Source organism: Mytilus trossulus, chromosome 6, assembly GCF_036588685.1.
Source record: "Mytilus trossulus isolate FHL-02 chromosome 6, PNRI_Mtr1.1.1.hap1, whole genome shotgun sequence".
Taxonomy (NCBI): domain Eukaryota; kingdom Metazoa; phylum Mollusca; class Bivalvia; order Mytilida; family Mytilidae; genus Mytilus; species Mytilus trossulus.
Window position 1 is genome coordinate 90439691 of NC_086378.1, and position 19840 is coordinate 90459530.

The window sequence follows — 19840 nt, forward strand, 5'->3', positions numbered from 1 at the left end:
TAAAATCAGATTACACCAGCCAGCTAGACATGTACACATTATAATCATTCCATACACCAAATATAGTAGACCTCACTCCTATAGAATAAGAAAAACAGACCAAAACACAGAAACTTAATTTTAACCACAGAACCATGAAAATGAGACCAAGGTCAGATGACACCAGCCAGTTAGACATGTACACCTTACAATCCTTCCATTAACCGAATATACAAGACCTACTGCTTATAGTATCTGAGATATGGACTTGACCACCAAAATTTAACCTTGTTCACTGATACATGAAATGAGTTTGAGGTCAAGTGAAAACTATCTGACAGGCGTAAGGGCCTTGCAAGCTACGCACATACCAAATATAGTTACTTATACAACAATGTGTTTATTAGGTTGCCTTAATACACACACCCTCCCTTTGGTCCCTATCAGTATATGATTGATCTATGAGTTTGACTGTCAGAACAAAGAGCTTCAGGCAGAATTGGACACTTGATTTGAACTTTGGTTGATAGTTCATACCACATCTCCTTGTTTTTATACCATAAAACATTAAAACATCTTATATGTGATTTCCAAGACACTACTGCTGGCATGTTCAGGTAGGTTGCTGTCTCTTTGACACATTCCCCATTTCCATTCTCAATTTTATTACAACAGAACACATAATCAAACTCTAACTTCAATTGGTCTCTGGTGGAGAGTTATCTCATTGGCAATCATATCCCATCTTAAAATTTTTACATCAACCAAAATATCTTCTTCGCTTACATATTTACTAGATACAGTCATAAAAAGTGGTGTGTGATTAATAAGTTATATGCATTGAATTCATCCTCTCTTTTATTTCGTAATTTGCATACAAATGTACTTAAAATGGTACAACTTGCTAATTCATTTTAATTTGATTATTGACTGAGGCATATATTTAGTGATACAAATAAAAAGTTATGTAATGCAGATACAATATTTTTAACATTCTACATACTGTTGCAAGGATATCTTTGATAATTGATTAGTGATAGATCGAACATCCATTGAATCCTATTGATATACTTCAGTCAACACTTAATAAAATTGAGAATGGATCAAAGAGAAAACAACCCAACCATAGAAAAAACAGCAGCAGAAGGTCACCAACAGGTCTTCAATGTAACGAGAAATTCCCGCACCCTGAGGCGTCCTTCAGCTTGCCCCTGAACAAATATATACTAGTTTAGTGATAATGAACGCCATACTAATTTCAAAATTGTACACAAGAAACTAAAATTAAAATAATACAAGACTAACAAAGACCAGATGTTGGAGTTTTAAGGAAGGACCACTGCTCTAATTTTGAACTTGAAAATGCATAACTCTATCAGTATGTTTTGGAAAGTGTTTAAAAAAAAAGACAAGTTTTGCTAATTAATAAATGACAAGACAGTTTAAATAGTTAAATTATTCAGCAAGACAAGATCTACAAAAAAGACAAAATACTAAATTTCATGATCAACTCCTTATTGGTGTTATTGCTCATTACTGATTTGTTTGCCAATTTTTGGGGGCACTTACGTGTATTATTTTGAAATGGTAATAGATAGGGGAAACTTTAAAAACAGCAAATAATGTCTACAAATAGGTAAACATTGCTAAAAATGATAATCAACTGTTTCATGATCTTTCATGAGTAAGTGTCCTTCAATCATAATTTTCCACATTATATTCTCTTTTGATTATTATCTTGAAAACTAAATGTTACTTTTGTAGGCAAAGCATATAAACTCAATCTCCTGTTAAAACTGTTTAATTTCGTTTTGAATAACAGCAGATGAGATCTACCAATACACATGTACTGAAGTTGATGAATGCTAGTCAATTCGTTCCAAGTCCGATTCGTTCCAAACCAGTTCGTTCCAGATTTGGACAATTCGTACCAAGTCAATTGTCAATTCGTGCCAACTGATTTATTTTATTATTAATCAGACTTAACAATTTGTTCCAACTTTTTTTATAATGTGTATGTCCGTAAATCACTGTGTTTGTGTAAATCAACCCACAGTGCACGGCAAAAATCGTCAATTCCTTTTGTAATTTTTTTTTATGTATATTTCATATAATGGATCGTTTTTCAATCAGTCTTAACAATTTGTTCCAACTTTCTTATAAGTAAGTAATGTCCGTTTATCACTGTATTTGTGTAAATCAACCTATAGTTCACGGCAAAAATCATCAATTTCTTGTCAATTTTTATTATATATTTGATATTTTCATATTAAAAGATCGTTTTTCAGTAATATCTTTGAAGGCTTTTATGGTTCGATTTTAACAAATATTTATGTTGAAAAACGCAGATTTATATGTACAATATTTAGAAGCACGTAGGAAAAACAAAGCGATTGTGGTATGGCTTCACTTATTATTAACAAGCTATGACCCAAGCTAAGTACGATATTATTCTTTTGATGACTGCATAAACAACTATTATCATATGAAATACAATAATCAATTATAATGATAACGAATTTTGAAAATAACACTATAGTTAGTACTTTATTCATTTATAAAATATTAAATTGTCATGAAATCCTTACTAGTTAATTATTATCAATATATCATACCCAATATATCTTTCTTCCCAATTAATAAATCATAGATTTTGTTTAAAGCTAAGTATTTATATACATTATATATATAAGTACAGCATTATAAATTAAAATAATAAGGCTATGTAAACAGATAATATTGTTTAATACTGTTCTTGAATAAGTTGGAACGAACTGACCAGTTTTGGAAAAAGTTGGAACGAATTGTCCAAGCAACTTGGTACGAATTTGTTGGGACGAATCGGAGTTGGAACGAATCATCCAGATACCAAGTTGATATATTTTATATAAATATAAATCTAAATATTGCACAATTGTTTACACATTATATATATTTATTTCTGTTGGACACTTTTTGTTATGTTTCGACAACCTTAAACATATCCTTGTCTCCCTCAATACTATAGTTAACAGATTTATACCCAGCTATATCTTTCACACGAGTTTCATGCACATAATCATACAGCTTTTCAACAACTTGAGGAAGGGGTTTAATTTTGGCCATTTCTGCCAGTCCATCATTATAACGCCACTGTCTTGGACCCATATTATGGGCATATCTAACAGGTAGTCCTTCTGAGAGTCTCAGTTTGAAATCCTTATCAATGTCCTTATTCATCTCTTCTTCAGATGGGAGTGGCATAGACCCATCAATTCCAGCTATAACAAACCTAACCTGCATATCAAAGGCTGGAAAAGGACAAATAGTCTTTAATATACCTATGAACGACAGTGAGGGATAGTGTGTGTGTATCACATGTTTATAAAGAGGCCATATTCTCTCCTCCTCTACTTGTAAACCTATGTCTTCTGACAGGAACGGGAAGTTATATAGATAGCCTGTACATAGGAGTAAAACGTCTATGTCCTCTTCACTATCGTCTTTAAATATCACAGAATGTTTGTTCAGTTGTTTAATTCCAGGTCTTTGTTCTACATTATCTGGTAAAACTGTCTGTAACACAGCTTTATTGTGACTCATGTATAACTGAAAATATAGGATATAATACTATTATTAATAATATCAACTGTCTGTAACACGGCTTTATTGTGACTCATGTATAACTGAAAATATAGGATATAATACTATTATCAATAATATCAACTGTCTGTAACACGGCTTTATTGTGACTCATGTATAACTGAAAATATAGGATATATAATACTATTTTCAATAATATCAACTGTCTGTCTGTAACACGGCTTTATTGTGACCCATGTATAACTGAAAATATAGGATATAATACTATTATTAATAATATCAACTGTCTGTAACACGGCTTTATTGTGACTCATGTATAACTGAAAATATAGGATATAATACTATTATTAATAATATCAACTGTCTGTAACACGGCTTTATTGTGACTCATGTATAACTGAAAATATAGGATATAATACTATTATTAATAATATCAACTGTCTGTAACACGGCTTTATTGTGACTCATGTATAACTGAAAATATAGGATATATAATACTATTATTAATAATATCAACTGTCTGTCTGTAACACGGCTTTATTGTGACTCATGTATAACTGAAAATATAGGATATAATACTATTATTAATAATGTCAACTGTCTGTAACACGGCTTTATTGTGACTCATGTATAACTGAAAATATAGGATATAATACTATTATTAATAATGTCAACTGTCTGTCTGTAACACGGCTTTATTGTGACTCATGTATAGCTGAAAATATAGGATATAATACTATTATTAATAATGTCAACTGTCTGTCTGTAACACGGCTTTATTGTGACTCATGTATAACTGAAAATATAGGATATATAATACTATTATTAATAATGTCAACTGTCTGTAACACGGCTTTATTGTGACTCATGTATAACTGAAAATATAGGATATATAATACTATTATCAATAATATCAACTGTCTGTAACACGGCTTTATTGTGACTCATGTATAACTGAAAATATAGGATATATAATACTATTATCAATAATATCAACTGTCTGTAACATGGCTTTATTGTGACTCATATATAACTGAAAATATAGGATATATAATACTATTATCAATAATATCAACTGTCTGTAACATGGCTTTATTGTGACTCATATATAACTGAAAATATAGGATATATAATACTATTATCAATAATATCAACTGTCTGTAACACGGCTTTATTGTGACTCATGTATAACTGAAAATATAGGATATATAATACTATTATCAATAATATCAACTGTCTGTAACACGGCTTTATTGTGACTCATGTATAACTGAAAATATAGGATATAATACTATTATCAATAATGTCAACTGTCTGTAACACGGCTTTATTGTGACTCATGTATAACTGAAAATATAGGATATAATACTATTATTAATAATGTCAACTGTCTGTCTGTAACACGGCTTTATTGTGACTCATGTATAACTGAAAATATAGGATATAATACTATTATTAATAATGTCAACTGTCTGTAACACGGCTTTATTGTGACTCATGTATAACTGAAAATATAGGATATAATACTATTATTAATAATGTCAACTGTCTGTAACACGGCTTTATTGTGACTCATGTATAACTGAAAATATAGGATATAATACTATTATTAATAATATCAACTGTCTGTAACACGGCTTTATTGTGATTCATGTATAACTGAAAATATAGGATATAATACTATTATTAATAATATCAACTGTCTGTAACACGGCTTTATTGTGACTCATGTATAACTGAAAATATAGGATATAATACTATTATTAATAATGTCAACTGTCTGTAACACGGCTTTATTGTGACTCATGTATAACTGAAAATATAGGATATATAATACTATTATCAATAATATCAACTGTCTGTAACACGGCTTTATTGTGACTCATGTATAACTGAAAATATAGGATATAATACTATTATCAATAATGTCAACTGTCTGTAACACGGCTTTATTGTGATTCATGTATAACTGAAAATATAGGATATATAATACTATTATCAATAATATCAACTGTCTGTAACACGGCTTTATTGTGACTCATGTATAACTGAAAATATAGGATATAATACTATTATTAATAATGTCAACTGTCTGTAACACGGCTTTATTGTGACTCATGTATAACTGAAAATATGGGATATAATACTATTATTAATAATGTCAACTGTCTGTAACATGGCTTTATTGTGACTCATGTATAACTGAAAATATAGGATATAATACTATTATCAATAATGTCAACTGTCTGTAACACGGCTTTATTGTGACTCATGTATAACTGAAAATATAGGATATAATACTATTATCAATAATATCAACTGTCTGTAACACGGCTTTATTGTGACTCATGTATAACTGAAAATATAGGATATATAATACTATTATCAATAATATCAACTGTCTGTAACACGGCTTTATTGTGATTCATGTATAACTGAAAATATAGGATATATAATACTATTATCAATAATATCAACTGTCTGTAACACGGCTTTATTGTGACTCATGTATAACTGAAAATATAGGATATATAATACTATTATCAATAATATCAACTGTCTGTAACACGGCTTTATTGTGACTCATGTATAACTGAATATATAGGATATAATACTATTATTAATAATGTCAACTGTCTGTAACACGGCTTTATTGTGACTCATGTATAACTGAAAATATAGGATATATAATACTATTATGAATAATGTCAACTGTCTGTAACACGGCTTTATTGTGACTCATGTATAACTGAAAATATAGGATATAATACTATTATTAATAATGTCAACTGTCTGTAACACGGCTTTATTGTGACTCATGTATAACTGAAAATATAGGATATATAATACTATTATCAATAATATCAACTGTCTGTAACACGGCTTTATTGTGACTCATGTATAACTGAAAATATAGGATATATAATACTATTATCAATAATATCAACTGTCTGTCTGTAACACGGCTTTATTGTGACTCATGTATAACTGAAAATATAGGATATAATACTATTATTAATAATATCAACTGTCTGTAACACGGCTTTATTGTGACTCATGTATAACTGAAAATATAGGATATAATACTATTATTAATAATATCAACTGTCTGTAACACGGCTTTATTGTGACTCATGTATAACTGAAAATATAGGATATAATACTATTATTAATAATATCAACTGTCTGTAACACGGCTTTATTGTGACTCATGTATAACTGAAAATATAGGATATAGTACTATTATTAATAATGTCAACTGTCTGTCTGTAACACGGCTTTATTGTGACTCATGTATAACTGAAAATATAGGATATAATACTATTATTAATAATATCAACTGTCTGTCTGTAACACGGCTTTATTGTGACTCATGTATAACTGAAAATATAGGATATAATACTATTATTAATAATATCAACTGTCTGTAACAAGGCTTTATTGTGACTCATGTATAACTGAAAATATAGGATATAATACTATTATTAATAATATCAACTGTCTGTAACACCGCTTTATTGTGACTCATGTATAACTGAAAATATAGGATATAATACTATTATTAATAATATCAACTGTCTGTAACACGGCTTTATTGTGACTCATGTATAACTGAAAATATAGGATATAATACTATTATTAATAATGTCAACTGTCTGTAACACGGCTTTATTGTGACTCATGTATAACTGAAAATATAGGATATAATACTATTATTAATAATGTCAACTGTCTGTAACACGGCTTTATTGTGACTCATGTATAACTGAAAATATAGGATATAATACTATTATTAATAATGTCAACTGTCTGTAACACGGCTTTATTGTGACTCATGTATAACTGAAAATATAGGATATAGTACTATTATTAATAATGTCAACTGTCTGTCTGTAACACGGCTTTATTGTGACTCATGTATAACTGAAAATATAGGATATAATACTATTATTAATAATATCAACTGTCTGTAACACGGCTTTATTGTGACTCATGTATAACTGAAAATATAGGATATAATACTATTATTAATGATATCAACTGTCTGTAACACGGCTTTATTGTGACTCATGTATAACTGAAAATATAGGATATAATACTATTATTAATAATATCAACTGTCTGTAACACGGCTTTATTGTGACTCAGGTATAACTGAAAATATAGGATATAATACTATTATTAATAATATCAACTGTCTGTAACACGGCTTTATTGTGACTCATGTATAACTGAAAATATAGGATATAGTACTATTATTAATAATGTCAACTGTCTGTCTGTAACACGGCTTTATTGTGACTCATGTATAACTGAAAATATAGGATATAATACTATTATTAATAATGTCAACTGTCTGTAACACGGCTTTATTGTGACTCATGTATAACTGAAAATATAGGATATAATACTATTATTAATAATGTCAACTGTCTGTAACATGACTTTAATGTGACTTATGTATAACTGAAAATATAGGATATAATACTATTATTAATAATGTCAACTGTCTGTAACACGGCTTTATTGTGACTCATGTATAACTGAAAATATAGGATATAATACTATTATTAATAATGTCAACTGTCTGTAACACGGCTTTATTGTGACTCATGTATAACTGAAAATATAGGATATAATACTATTATTAATAATGTCAACTGTCTGTATGTAACACGGCTTTATTGTGACTCATGTATAACTGAAAATATAGGATATAATACTATTATTAATAATGTCAACTGTCTGTCTGTAACACGGCTTTATTGTGACTCATGTATAACTGAAAATATAGGATATATAATACTATTATTAATAATGTCAACTGTCTGTAACACGGCTTTATTGTGACTCATGTATAACTGAAAATATAGGATATATAATACTATTATCAATAATATCAACTGTCTGTAACACGGCTTTATTGTGACTCATGTATAACTGAAAATATAGGATATATAATACTATTATTAATAATATCAACTGTCTGTAACACGGCTTTATTGTGACTCATGTATAACTGAAAATATAGGATATAATACTATTATTAATAATGTCAACTGTCTGTAACACGGCTTTATTGTGACTCATGTATAACTGAAAATATAGGATATATAATACTATTATCAATAATATCAACTGTCTGTAACACGGCTTTATTGTGACTCATGTATAACTGAAAATATAGGATATAATACTATTATCAATAATGTCAACTGTCTGTAACACGGCTTTATTGTGATTCATGTATAACTGAAAATATAGGATATATAATACTATTATCAATAATATCAACTGTCTGTAACACGGCTTTATTGTGACTCATGTATAACTGAAAATATAGGATATAATACTATTATTAATAATGTCAACTGTCTGTAACACGGCTTTATTGTGACTCATGTATAACTGAAAATATGGGATATAATACTATTATTAATAATGTCAACTGTCTGTAACATGGCTTTATTGTGACTCATGTATAACTGAAAATATAGGATATAATACTATTATCAATAATGTCAACTGTCTGTAACACGGCTTTATTGTGACTCATGTATAACTGAAAATATAGGATATAATACTATTATCAATAATATCAACTGTCTGTAACACGGCTTTATTGTGACTCATGTATAACTGAAAATATAGGATATATAATACTATTATCAATAATATCAACTGTCTGTAACACGGCTTTATTGTGATTCATGTATAACTGAAAATATAGGATATATAATACTATTATCAATAATATCAACTGTCTGTAACACGGCTTTATTGTGACTCATGTATAACTGAAAATATAGGATATATAATACTATTATCAATAATATCAACTGTCTGTAACACGGCTTTATTGTGACTCATGTATAACTGAATATATAGGATATAATACTATTATTAATAATGTCAACTGTCTGTAACACGGCTTTATTGTGACTCATGTATAACTGAAAATATAGGATATATAATACTATTATGAATAATGTCAACTGTCTGTAACACGGCTTTATTGTGACTCATGTATAACTGAAAATATAGGATATAATACTATTATTAATAATGTCAACTGTCTGTAACACGGCTTTATTGTGACTCATGTATAACTGAAAATATAGGATATATAATACTATTATCAATAATATCAACTGTCTGTAACACGGCTTTATTGTGACTCATGTATAACTGAAAATATAGGATATATAATACTATTATCAATAATATCAACTGTCTGTCTGTAACACGGCTTTATTGTGACTCATGTATAACTGAAAATATAGGATATAATACTATTATTAATAATATCAACTGTCTGTAACACGGCTTTATTGTGACTCATGTATAACTGAAAATATAGGATATAATACTATTATTAATAATATCAACTGTCTGTAACACGGCTTTATTGTGACTCATGTATAACTGAAAATATAGGATATAATACTATTATTAATAATATCAACTGTCTGTAACACGGCTTTATTGTGACTCATGTATAACTGAAAATATAGGATATAGTACTATTATTAATAATGTCAACTGTCTGTCTGTAACACGGCTTTATTGTGACTCATGTATAACTGAAAATATAGGATATAATACTATTATTAATAATATCAACTGTCTGTCTGTAACACGGCTTTATTGTGACTCATGTATAACTGAAAATATAGGATATAATACTATTATTAATAATATCAACTGTCTGTAACAAGGCTTTATTGTGACTCATGTATAACTGAAAATATAGGATATAATACTATTATTAATAATATCAACTGTCTGTAACACCGCTTTATTGTGACTCATGTATAACTGAAAATATAGGATATAATACTATTATTAATAATATCAACTGTCTGTAACACGGCTTTATTGTGACTCATGTATAACTGAAAATATAGGATATAATACTATTATTAATAATGTCAACTGTCTGTAACACGGCTTTATTGTGACTCATGTATAACTGAAAATATAGGATATAATACTATTATTAATAATGTCAACTGTCTGTAACACGGCTTTATTGTGACTCATGTATAACTGAAAATATAGGATATAATACTATTATTAATAATGTCAACTGTCTGTAACACGGCTTTATTGTGACTCATGTATAACTGAAAATATAGGATATAGTACTATTATTAATAATGTCAACTGTCTGTCTGTAACACGGCTTTATTGTGACTCATGTATAACTGAAAATATAGGATATAATACTATTATTAATAATATCAACTGTCTGTAACACGGCTTTATTGTGACTCATGTATAACTGAAAATATAGGATATAATACTATTATTAATGATATCAACTGTCTGTAACACGGCTTTATTGTGACTCATGTATAACTGAAAATATAGGATATAATACTATTATTAATAATATCAACTGTCTGTAACACGGCTTTATTGTGACTCAGGTATAACTGAAAATATAGGATATAATACTATTATTAATAATATCAACTGTCTGTAACACGGCTTTATTGTGACTCATGTATAACTGAAAATATAGGATATAGTACTATTATTAATAATGTCAACTGTCTGTCTGTAACACGGCTTTATTGTGACTCATGTATAACTGAAAATATAGGATATAATACTATTATTAATAATGTCAACTGTCTGTAACACGGCTTTATTGTGACTCATGTATAACTGAAAATATAGGATATAATACTATTATTAATAATGTCAACTGTCTGTAACATGACTTTAATGTGACTTATGTATAACTGAAAATATAGGATATAATACTATTATTAATAATGTCAACTGTCTGTAACACGGCTTTATTGTGACTCATGTATAACTGAAAATATAGGATATAATACTATTATTAATAATGTCAACTGTCTGTAACACGGCTTTATTGTGACTCATGTATAACTGAAAATATAGGATATAATACTATTATTAATAATGTCAACTGTCTGTATGTAACACGGCTTTATTGTGACTCATGTATAACTGAAAATATAGGATATAATACTATTATTAATAATGTCAACTGTCTGTCTGTAACACGGCTTTATTGTGACTCATGTATAACTGAAAATATAGGATATATAATACTATTATTAATAATGTCAACTGTCTGTAACACGGCTTTATTGTGACTCATGTATAACTGAAAATATAGGATATATAATACTATTATCAATAATATCAACTGTCTGTAACACGGCTTTATTGTGACTCATGTATAACTGAAAATATAGGATATATAATACTATTATCAATAATATCAACTGTCTGTAACATGGCTTTATTGTGACTCATATATAACTGAAAATATAGGATCTATAATACTATTATCAATAATATCAACTGTCTGTAACATGGCTTTATTGTGACTCATATATAACTGAAAATATAGGATATATAATACTATTATCAATAATATCAACTGTCTGTAACACGGCTTTATTGTGACTCATGTATAACTGAAAATATAGGATATAATACTATTATTAATAATGTCAACTGTCTGTAACACGGCTTTATTGTGACTCATGTATAACTGAAAATATAGGATATAATACTATTATCAATAATGTCAACTGTCTGTAACACGGCTTTATTGTGACTCATGTATAACTGAAAATATAGGATATAATACTATTATTAATAATGTCAACTGTCTGTAACACGGCTTTATTGTGACTCATGTATAACTGAAAATATAGGATATAATACTATTATTAATAATATCAACTGTCTGTAACACGGCTTTATTGTGACTCATGTATAACTGAAAATATAGGATATAATACTATTATTAATAATGTCAACTGTCTGTAACACGGCTTTATTGTGACTCATGTATAACTGAAAATATAGGATATAATACTATTATCAATAATATCAACTGTCTGTAACATGGCTTTATTGTGACTCATGTATAACTGAAAATATAGGATATAATACTATTATCAATAATGTCAACTGTCTGTAACATGGCTTTATTGTGACTCATGTATAACTGAAAATATAGGATATAATACTATTATTAATAATGTCAACTGTCTGTAACACGGCTTTATTGTGACTCATGTATAACTGAAAATATAGGATATATAATACTATTATTAATAATGTCAACTGTCTGTAACACGGCTTTATTGTGACTCATGTATAACTGAAAATATAGGATATAATACTATTATTAATAATGTCAACTGTCTGTCTGTAACACGGCTTTATTGTGACTCATGTATAACTGAAAATATAGGATATAATACTATTATTAATAATGTCAACTGTCTGTAACACGGCTTTATTGTGACTCATGTATAACTGAAAATATAGGATATAATACTATTATTAATAATGTCAACTGTCTGTAACACGGCTTTATTGTGACTCATGTATAACTGAAAATATAGGATATAATACTATTATTAATAATGTCAACTGTCTGTAACACGGCTTTATTGTGACTCATGTATAACTGAAAATATAGGATATAATACTATTATTAATAATGTCAACTGTCTGTAACACGGCTTTATTGTGACTCATGTATAACTGAAAATATAGGATATAATACTATTATTAATAATGTCAACTGTCTGTAACACGGCTTTATTGTGACTCATGTATAACTGAAAATATAGGATATATAATAGTATTATCAATAATATCAACTGTCTGTAACACGGCTTTATTGTGACTCATGTATAACTGAAAATATAGGATATAATACTATTATCAATAATGTCAACTGTCTGTAACACGGCTTTATTGTGATTCATGTATAACTGAAAATATAGGATATATAATACTATTATCAATAATATCAACTGTCTGTAACACGGCTTTATTGTGACTCATGTATAACTGAAAATATAGGATATAATACTATTATTAATAATGTCAACTGTCTGTAACACGGCTTTATTGTGACTCATGTATAACTGAAAATATAGGATATAATACTATTATTAATAATGTCAACTGTCTGTAACACGGCTTTATTGTGACTCATGTATAACTGAAAATATAGGATATAATACTATTATTAATAATGTCAACTGTCTGTAACACGGCTTTATTGTGACTCATGTATAACTGAAAATATAGGATATAATACTATTATTAATAATGTCAACTGTCTGTAACACGGCTTTATTGTGACTCATGTATAACTGAAAATATAGGATATAATACTATTATTAATAATGTCAACTGTCTGTAACACGGCTTTATTGTGACTCATGTATAACTGAAAATATAGGATATAATACTATTATTAATAATGTCAACTGTCTGTAACACGGCTTTATTGTGACTCATGTATAACTGAAAATATAGGATATAATACTATTATTAATAATGTCAACTGTCTGTAACACGGCTTTATTGTGACTCATGTATAACTGAAAATATAGGATATAATACTATTATTAATAATGTCAACTGTCTGTAACACGGCTTTATTGTGACTCATGTATAACTGAAAATATAGGATATAATACTATTATTAATAATGTCAACTGTCTGTAACACGGCTTTATTGTGACTCATGTATAACTGAAAATATAGGATATAATACTATTATTAATAATATCAACTGTCTGTCTGTAACACGGCTTTATTGTGACTCATGTATAACTGAAAATATAGGATATAATACTATTATTAATAATGTCAACTGTCTGTAACACGGCTTTATTGTGACTCATGTATAACTGAAAATATAGGATATAATACTATTATTAATAATGTCAACTGTCTGTAACACGGCTTTATTGTGACTCATGTATAACTGAAAATATAGGATATAATACTATTATCAATAATGTCAACTGTCTGTAACACGGCTTTATTGTGACTCATGTATAACTGAAAATATAGGATATAATACTATTATTAATAATGTCAACTGTCTGTAACACGGCTTTATTGTGACTCATCTATAACTGAAAATATAGGATATAATACTATTATTAATAATATCAACTGTCTGTAACACGGCTTTATTGTGACTCATGTATAACTGAAAATATAGGATATAATACTATTATTAATAATGTCAACTGTCTGTAACACGGCTTTATTGTGACTCATGTATAACTGAAAATATAGGATATAATACTATTATCAATAATATCAACTGTCTGTAACATGGCTTTATTGTGACTCATGTATAACTGAAAATATAGGATATAATACTATTATCAATAATGTCAACTGTCTGTAACATGGCTTTATTGTGACTCATGTATAACTGAAAATATAGGATATAATACTATTATTAATAATGTCAACTGTCTGTAACACGGCTTTATTGTGACTCATGTATAACTGAAAATATAGGATATATAATACTATTATTAATAATGTCAACTGTCTGTAACACGGCTTTATTGTGACTCATGTATAACTGAAAATATAGGATATAATACTATTATTAATAATGTCAACTGTCTGTCTGTAACACGGCTTTATTGTGACTCATGTATAACTGAAAATATAGGATATAATACTATTATTAATAATGTCAACTGTCTGTAACACGGCTTTATTGTGACTCATGTATAACTGAAAATATAGGATATAATACTATTATTAATAATGTCAACTGTCTGTAACACGGCTTTATTGTGACTCATGTATAACTGAAAATATAGGATATAATACTATTATTAATAATGTCAACTGTCTGTAACACGGCTTTATTGTGACTCATGTATAACTGAAAATATAGGATATAATACTATTATTAATAATGTCAACTGTCTGTAACACGGCTTTATTGTGACTCATGTATAACTGAAAATATAGGATATAATACTATTATTAATAATGTCAACTGTCTGTAACACGGCTTTATTGTGACTCATGTATAACTGAAAATATAGGATATATAATAGTATTATCAATAATATCAACTGTCTGTAACACGGCTTTATTGTGACTCATGTATAACTGAAAATATAGGATATAATACTATTATCAATAATGTCAACTGTCTGTAACACGGCTTTATTGTGATTCATGTATAACTGAAAATATAGGATATATAATACTATTATCAATAATATCAACTGTCTGTAACACGGCTTTATTGTGACTCATGTATAACTGAAAATATAGGATATAATACTATTATTAATAATGTCAACTGTCTGTAACACGGCTTTATTGTGACTCATGTATAACTGAAAATATAGGATATAATACTATTATCAATAATGTCAACTGTCTGTAACACGGCTTTATTGTGACTCATGTATAACTGAAAATATAGGATATAATACTATTATTAATAATGTCAACTGTCTGTAACACGGCTTTATTGTGACTCATGTATAACTGAAAATATAGGATATAGTACTATTATTAATAATGTCAACTGTCTGTCTGTAACACGGCTTTATTGTGACTCATGTATAACTGAAAATATAGGATATAATACTATTATTAATAATATCAACTGTCTGTCTGTAACACGGCTTTATTGTGACTCATGTATAACTGAAAATATAGGATATAATACTATTATTAATAATATCAACTGTCTGTAACAAGGCTTTATTGTGACTCATGTATAACTGAAAATATAGGATATAATACTATTATTAATAATATCAACTGTCTGTAACACCGCTTTATTGTGACTCATGTATAACTGAAAATATAGGATATAATACTATTATTAATAATATCAACTGTCTGTAACACGGCTTTATTGTGACTCATGTATAACTGAAAATATAGGATATAATACTATTATTAATAATGTCAACTGTCTGTAACACGGCTTTATTGTGACTCATGTATAACTGAAAATATAGGATATAATACTATTATTAATAATGTCAACTGTCTGTAACACGGCTTTATTGTGACTCATGTATAACTGAAAATATAGGATATAATACTATTATTAATAATGTCAACTGTCTGTAACACGGCTTTATTGTGACTCATGTATAACTGAAAATATAGGATATAGTACTATTATTAATAATGTCAACTGTCTGTCTGTAACACGGCTTTATTGTGACTCATGTATAACTGAAAATATAGGATATAATACTATTATTAATAATATCAACTGTCTGTAACACGGCTTTATTGTGACTCATGTATAACTGAAAATATAGGATATAATACTATTATTAATGATATCAACTGTCTGTAACACGGCTTTATTGTGACTCATGTATAACTGAAAATATAGGATATAATACTATTATTAATAATATCAACTGTCTGTAACACGGCTTTATTATGACTCAGGTATAACTGAAAATATAGGATATAATACTATTATTAATAATATCAACTGTCTGTAACACGGCTTTATTGTGACTCATGTATAACTGAAAATATAGGATATAGTACTATTATTAATAATGTCAACTGTCTGTCTGTAACACGGCTTTATTGTGACTCATGTATAACTGAAAATATAGGATATAATACTATTATTAATAATGTCAACTGTCTGTAACACGGCTTTATTGTGACTCATGTATAACTGAAAATATAGGATATAATACTATTATTAATAATGTCAACTGTCTGTAACATGACTTTAATGTGACTTATGTATAACTGAAAATATAGGATATAATACTATTATTAATAATGTCAACTGTCTGTAACACGGCTTTATTGTGACTCATGTATAACTGAAAATATAGGATATAATACTATTATTAATAATGTCAACTGTCTGTAACACGGCTTTATTGTGACTCATGTATAACTGAAAATATAGGATATAATACTATTATTAATAATGTCAACTGTCTGTATGTAACACGGCTTTATTGTGACTCATGTATAACTGAAAATATAGGATATAATACTATTATTAATAATGTCAACTGTCTGTCTGTAACACGGCTTTATTGTGACTCATGTATAACTGAAAATATAGGATATATAATACTATTATTAATAATGTCAACTGTCTGTAACACGGCTTTATTGTGACTCATGTATAACTGAAAATATAGGATATATAATACTATTATCAATAATATCAACTGTCTGTAACACGGCTTTATTGTGACTCATGTATAACTGAAAATATAGGATATATAATACTATTATCAATAATATCAACTGTCTGTAACATGGCTTTATTGTGACTCATATATAACTGAAAATATAGGATCTATAATACTATTATCAATAATATCAACTGTCTGTAACATGGCTTTATTGTGACTCATATATAACTGAAAATATAGGATATATAATACTATTATCAATAATATCAACTGTCTGTAACACGGCTTTATTGTGACTCATGTATAACTGAAAATATAGGATATAATACTATTATTAATAATGTCAACTGTCTGTAACACGGCTTTATTGTGACTCATGTATAACTGAAAATATAGGATATAATACTATTATCAATAATGTCAACTGTCTGTAACACGGCTTTATTGTGACTCATGTATAACTGAAAATATAGGATATAATACTATTATTAATAATGTCAACTGTCTGTAACACGGCTTTATTGTGACTCATGTATAACTGAAAATATAGGATATAATACTATTATTAATAATATCAACTGTCTGTAACACGGCTTTATTGTGACTCATGTATAACTGAAAATATAGGATATAATACTATTATTAATAATGTCAACTGTCTGTAACACGGCTTTATTGTGACTCATGTATAACTGAAAATATAGGATATAATACTATTATCAATAATATCAACTGTCTGTAACATGGCTTTATTGTGACTCATGTATAACTGAAAATATAGGATATAATACTATTATCAATAATGTCAACTGTCTGTAACATGGCTTTATTGTGACTCATGTATAACTGAAAATATAGGATATAATACTATTATTAATAATGTCAACTGTCTGTAACACGGCTTTATTGTGACTCATGTATAACTGAAAATATAGGATATATAATACTATTATTAATAATGTCAACTGTCTGTAACACGGCTTTATTGTGACTCATGTATAACTGAAAATATAGGATATAATACTATTATTAATAATGTCAACTGTCTGTCTGTAACACGGCTTTATTGTGACTCATGTATAACTGAAAATATAGGATATAATACTATTATTAATAATGTCAACTGTCTGTAACACGGCTTTATTGTGACTCATGTATAACTGAAAATATAGGATATAATACTATTATTAATAATGTCAACTGTCTGTAACACGGCTTTATTGTGACTCATGTATAACTGAAAATATAGGATATAATACTATTATTAATAATGTCAACTGTCTGTAACACGGCTTTATTGTGACTCATGTATAACTGAAAATATAGGATATAATACTATTATTAATAATGTCAACTGTCTGTAACACGGCTTTATTGTGACTCATGTATAACTGAAAATATAGGATATAATACTATTATTAATAATGTCAACTGTCTGTAACACGGCTTTATTGTGACTCATGTATAACTGAAAATATAGGATATAATACTATTATTAATAATGTCAACTGTCTGTAACACGGCTTTATTGTGACTCATGTATAACTGAAAATATAGGATATAATACTATTATTAATAATGTCAACTGTCTGTAACACGGCTTTATTGTGACTCATGTATAACTGAAAATATAGGATATAATACTATTATTAATAATGTCAACTGTCTGTAACACGGCTTTATTGTGACTCATGTATAACTGAAAATATAGGATATAATACTATTATTAATAATATCAACTGTCTGTCTGTAACACGGCTTTATTGTGACTCATGTATAACTGAAAATATAGGATATAATACTATTATTAATAATGTCAACTGTCTGTAACACGGCTTTATTGTGACTCATGTATAACTGAAAATATAGGATATAATACTATTATTAATAATGTCAACTGTCTGTAACACGGCTTTATTGTGACTCATGTATAACTGAAAATATAGGATATAATACTATTATCAATAATGTCAACTGTCTGTAACACGGCTTTATTGTGACTCATGTATAACTGAAAATATAGGATATAATACTATTATTAATAATGTCAACTGTCTGTAACACGGCTTTATTGTGACTCATCTATAACTGAAAATATAGGATATAATACTATTATTAATAATATCAACTGTCTGTAACACGGCTTTATTGTGACTCATGTATAACTGAAAATATAGGATATAATACTATTATTAATAATGTCAACTGTCTGTAACACGGCTTTATTGTGACTCATGTATAACTGAAAATATAGGATATAATACTATTATCAATAATATCAACTGTCTGTA

The 19840-nt window shown here is 27.9% G+C and overlaps 1 protein-coding gene across 2 annotated transcripts in view; it reads right to left on the reverse strand.

Moving 5' to 3' along the window:
- Positions 1 to 2855: 2855 nt before the first annotated feature.
- Positions 2856 to 19840, reverse strand: part of LOC134722196 (uncharacterized) — a 31641-nt gene continuing 14656 nt past the window's right edge. For both annotated transcript variants that reach the window (XM_063585781.1, XM_063585782.1), the window contains exon 6: positions 2856 to 3567. In XM_063585781.1, coding sequence (XP_063441851.1) covers positions 2938 to 3567 — 630 coding nt within the window. In that variant the 3' untranslated portion in view covers positions 2856 to 2937. The remainder of the gene's footprint in view (positions 3568 to 19840) is intronic.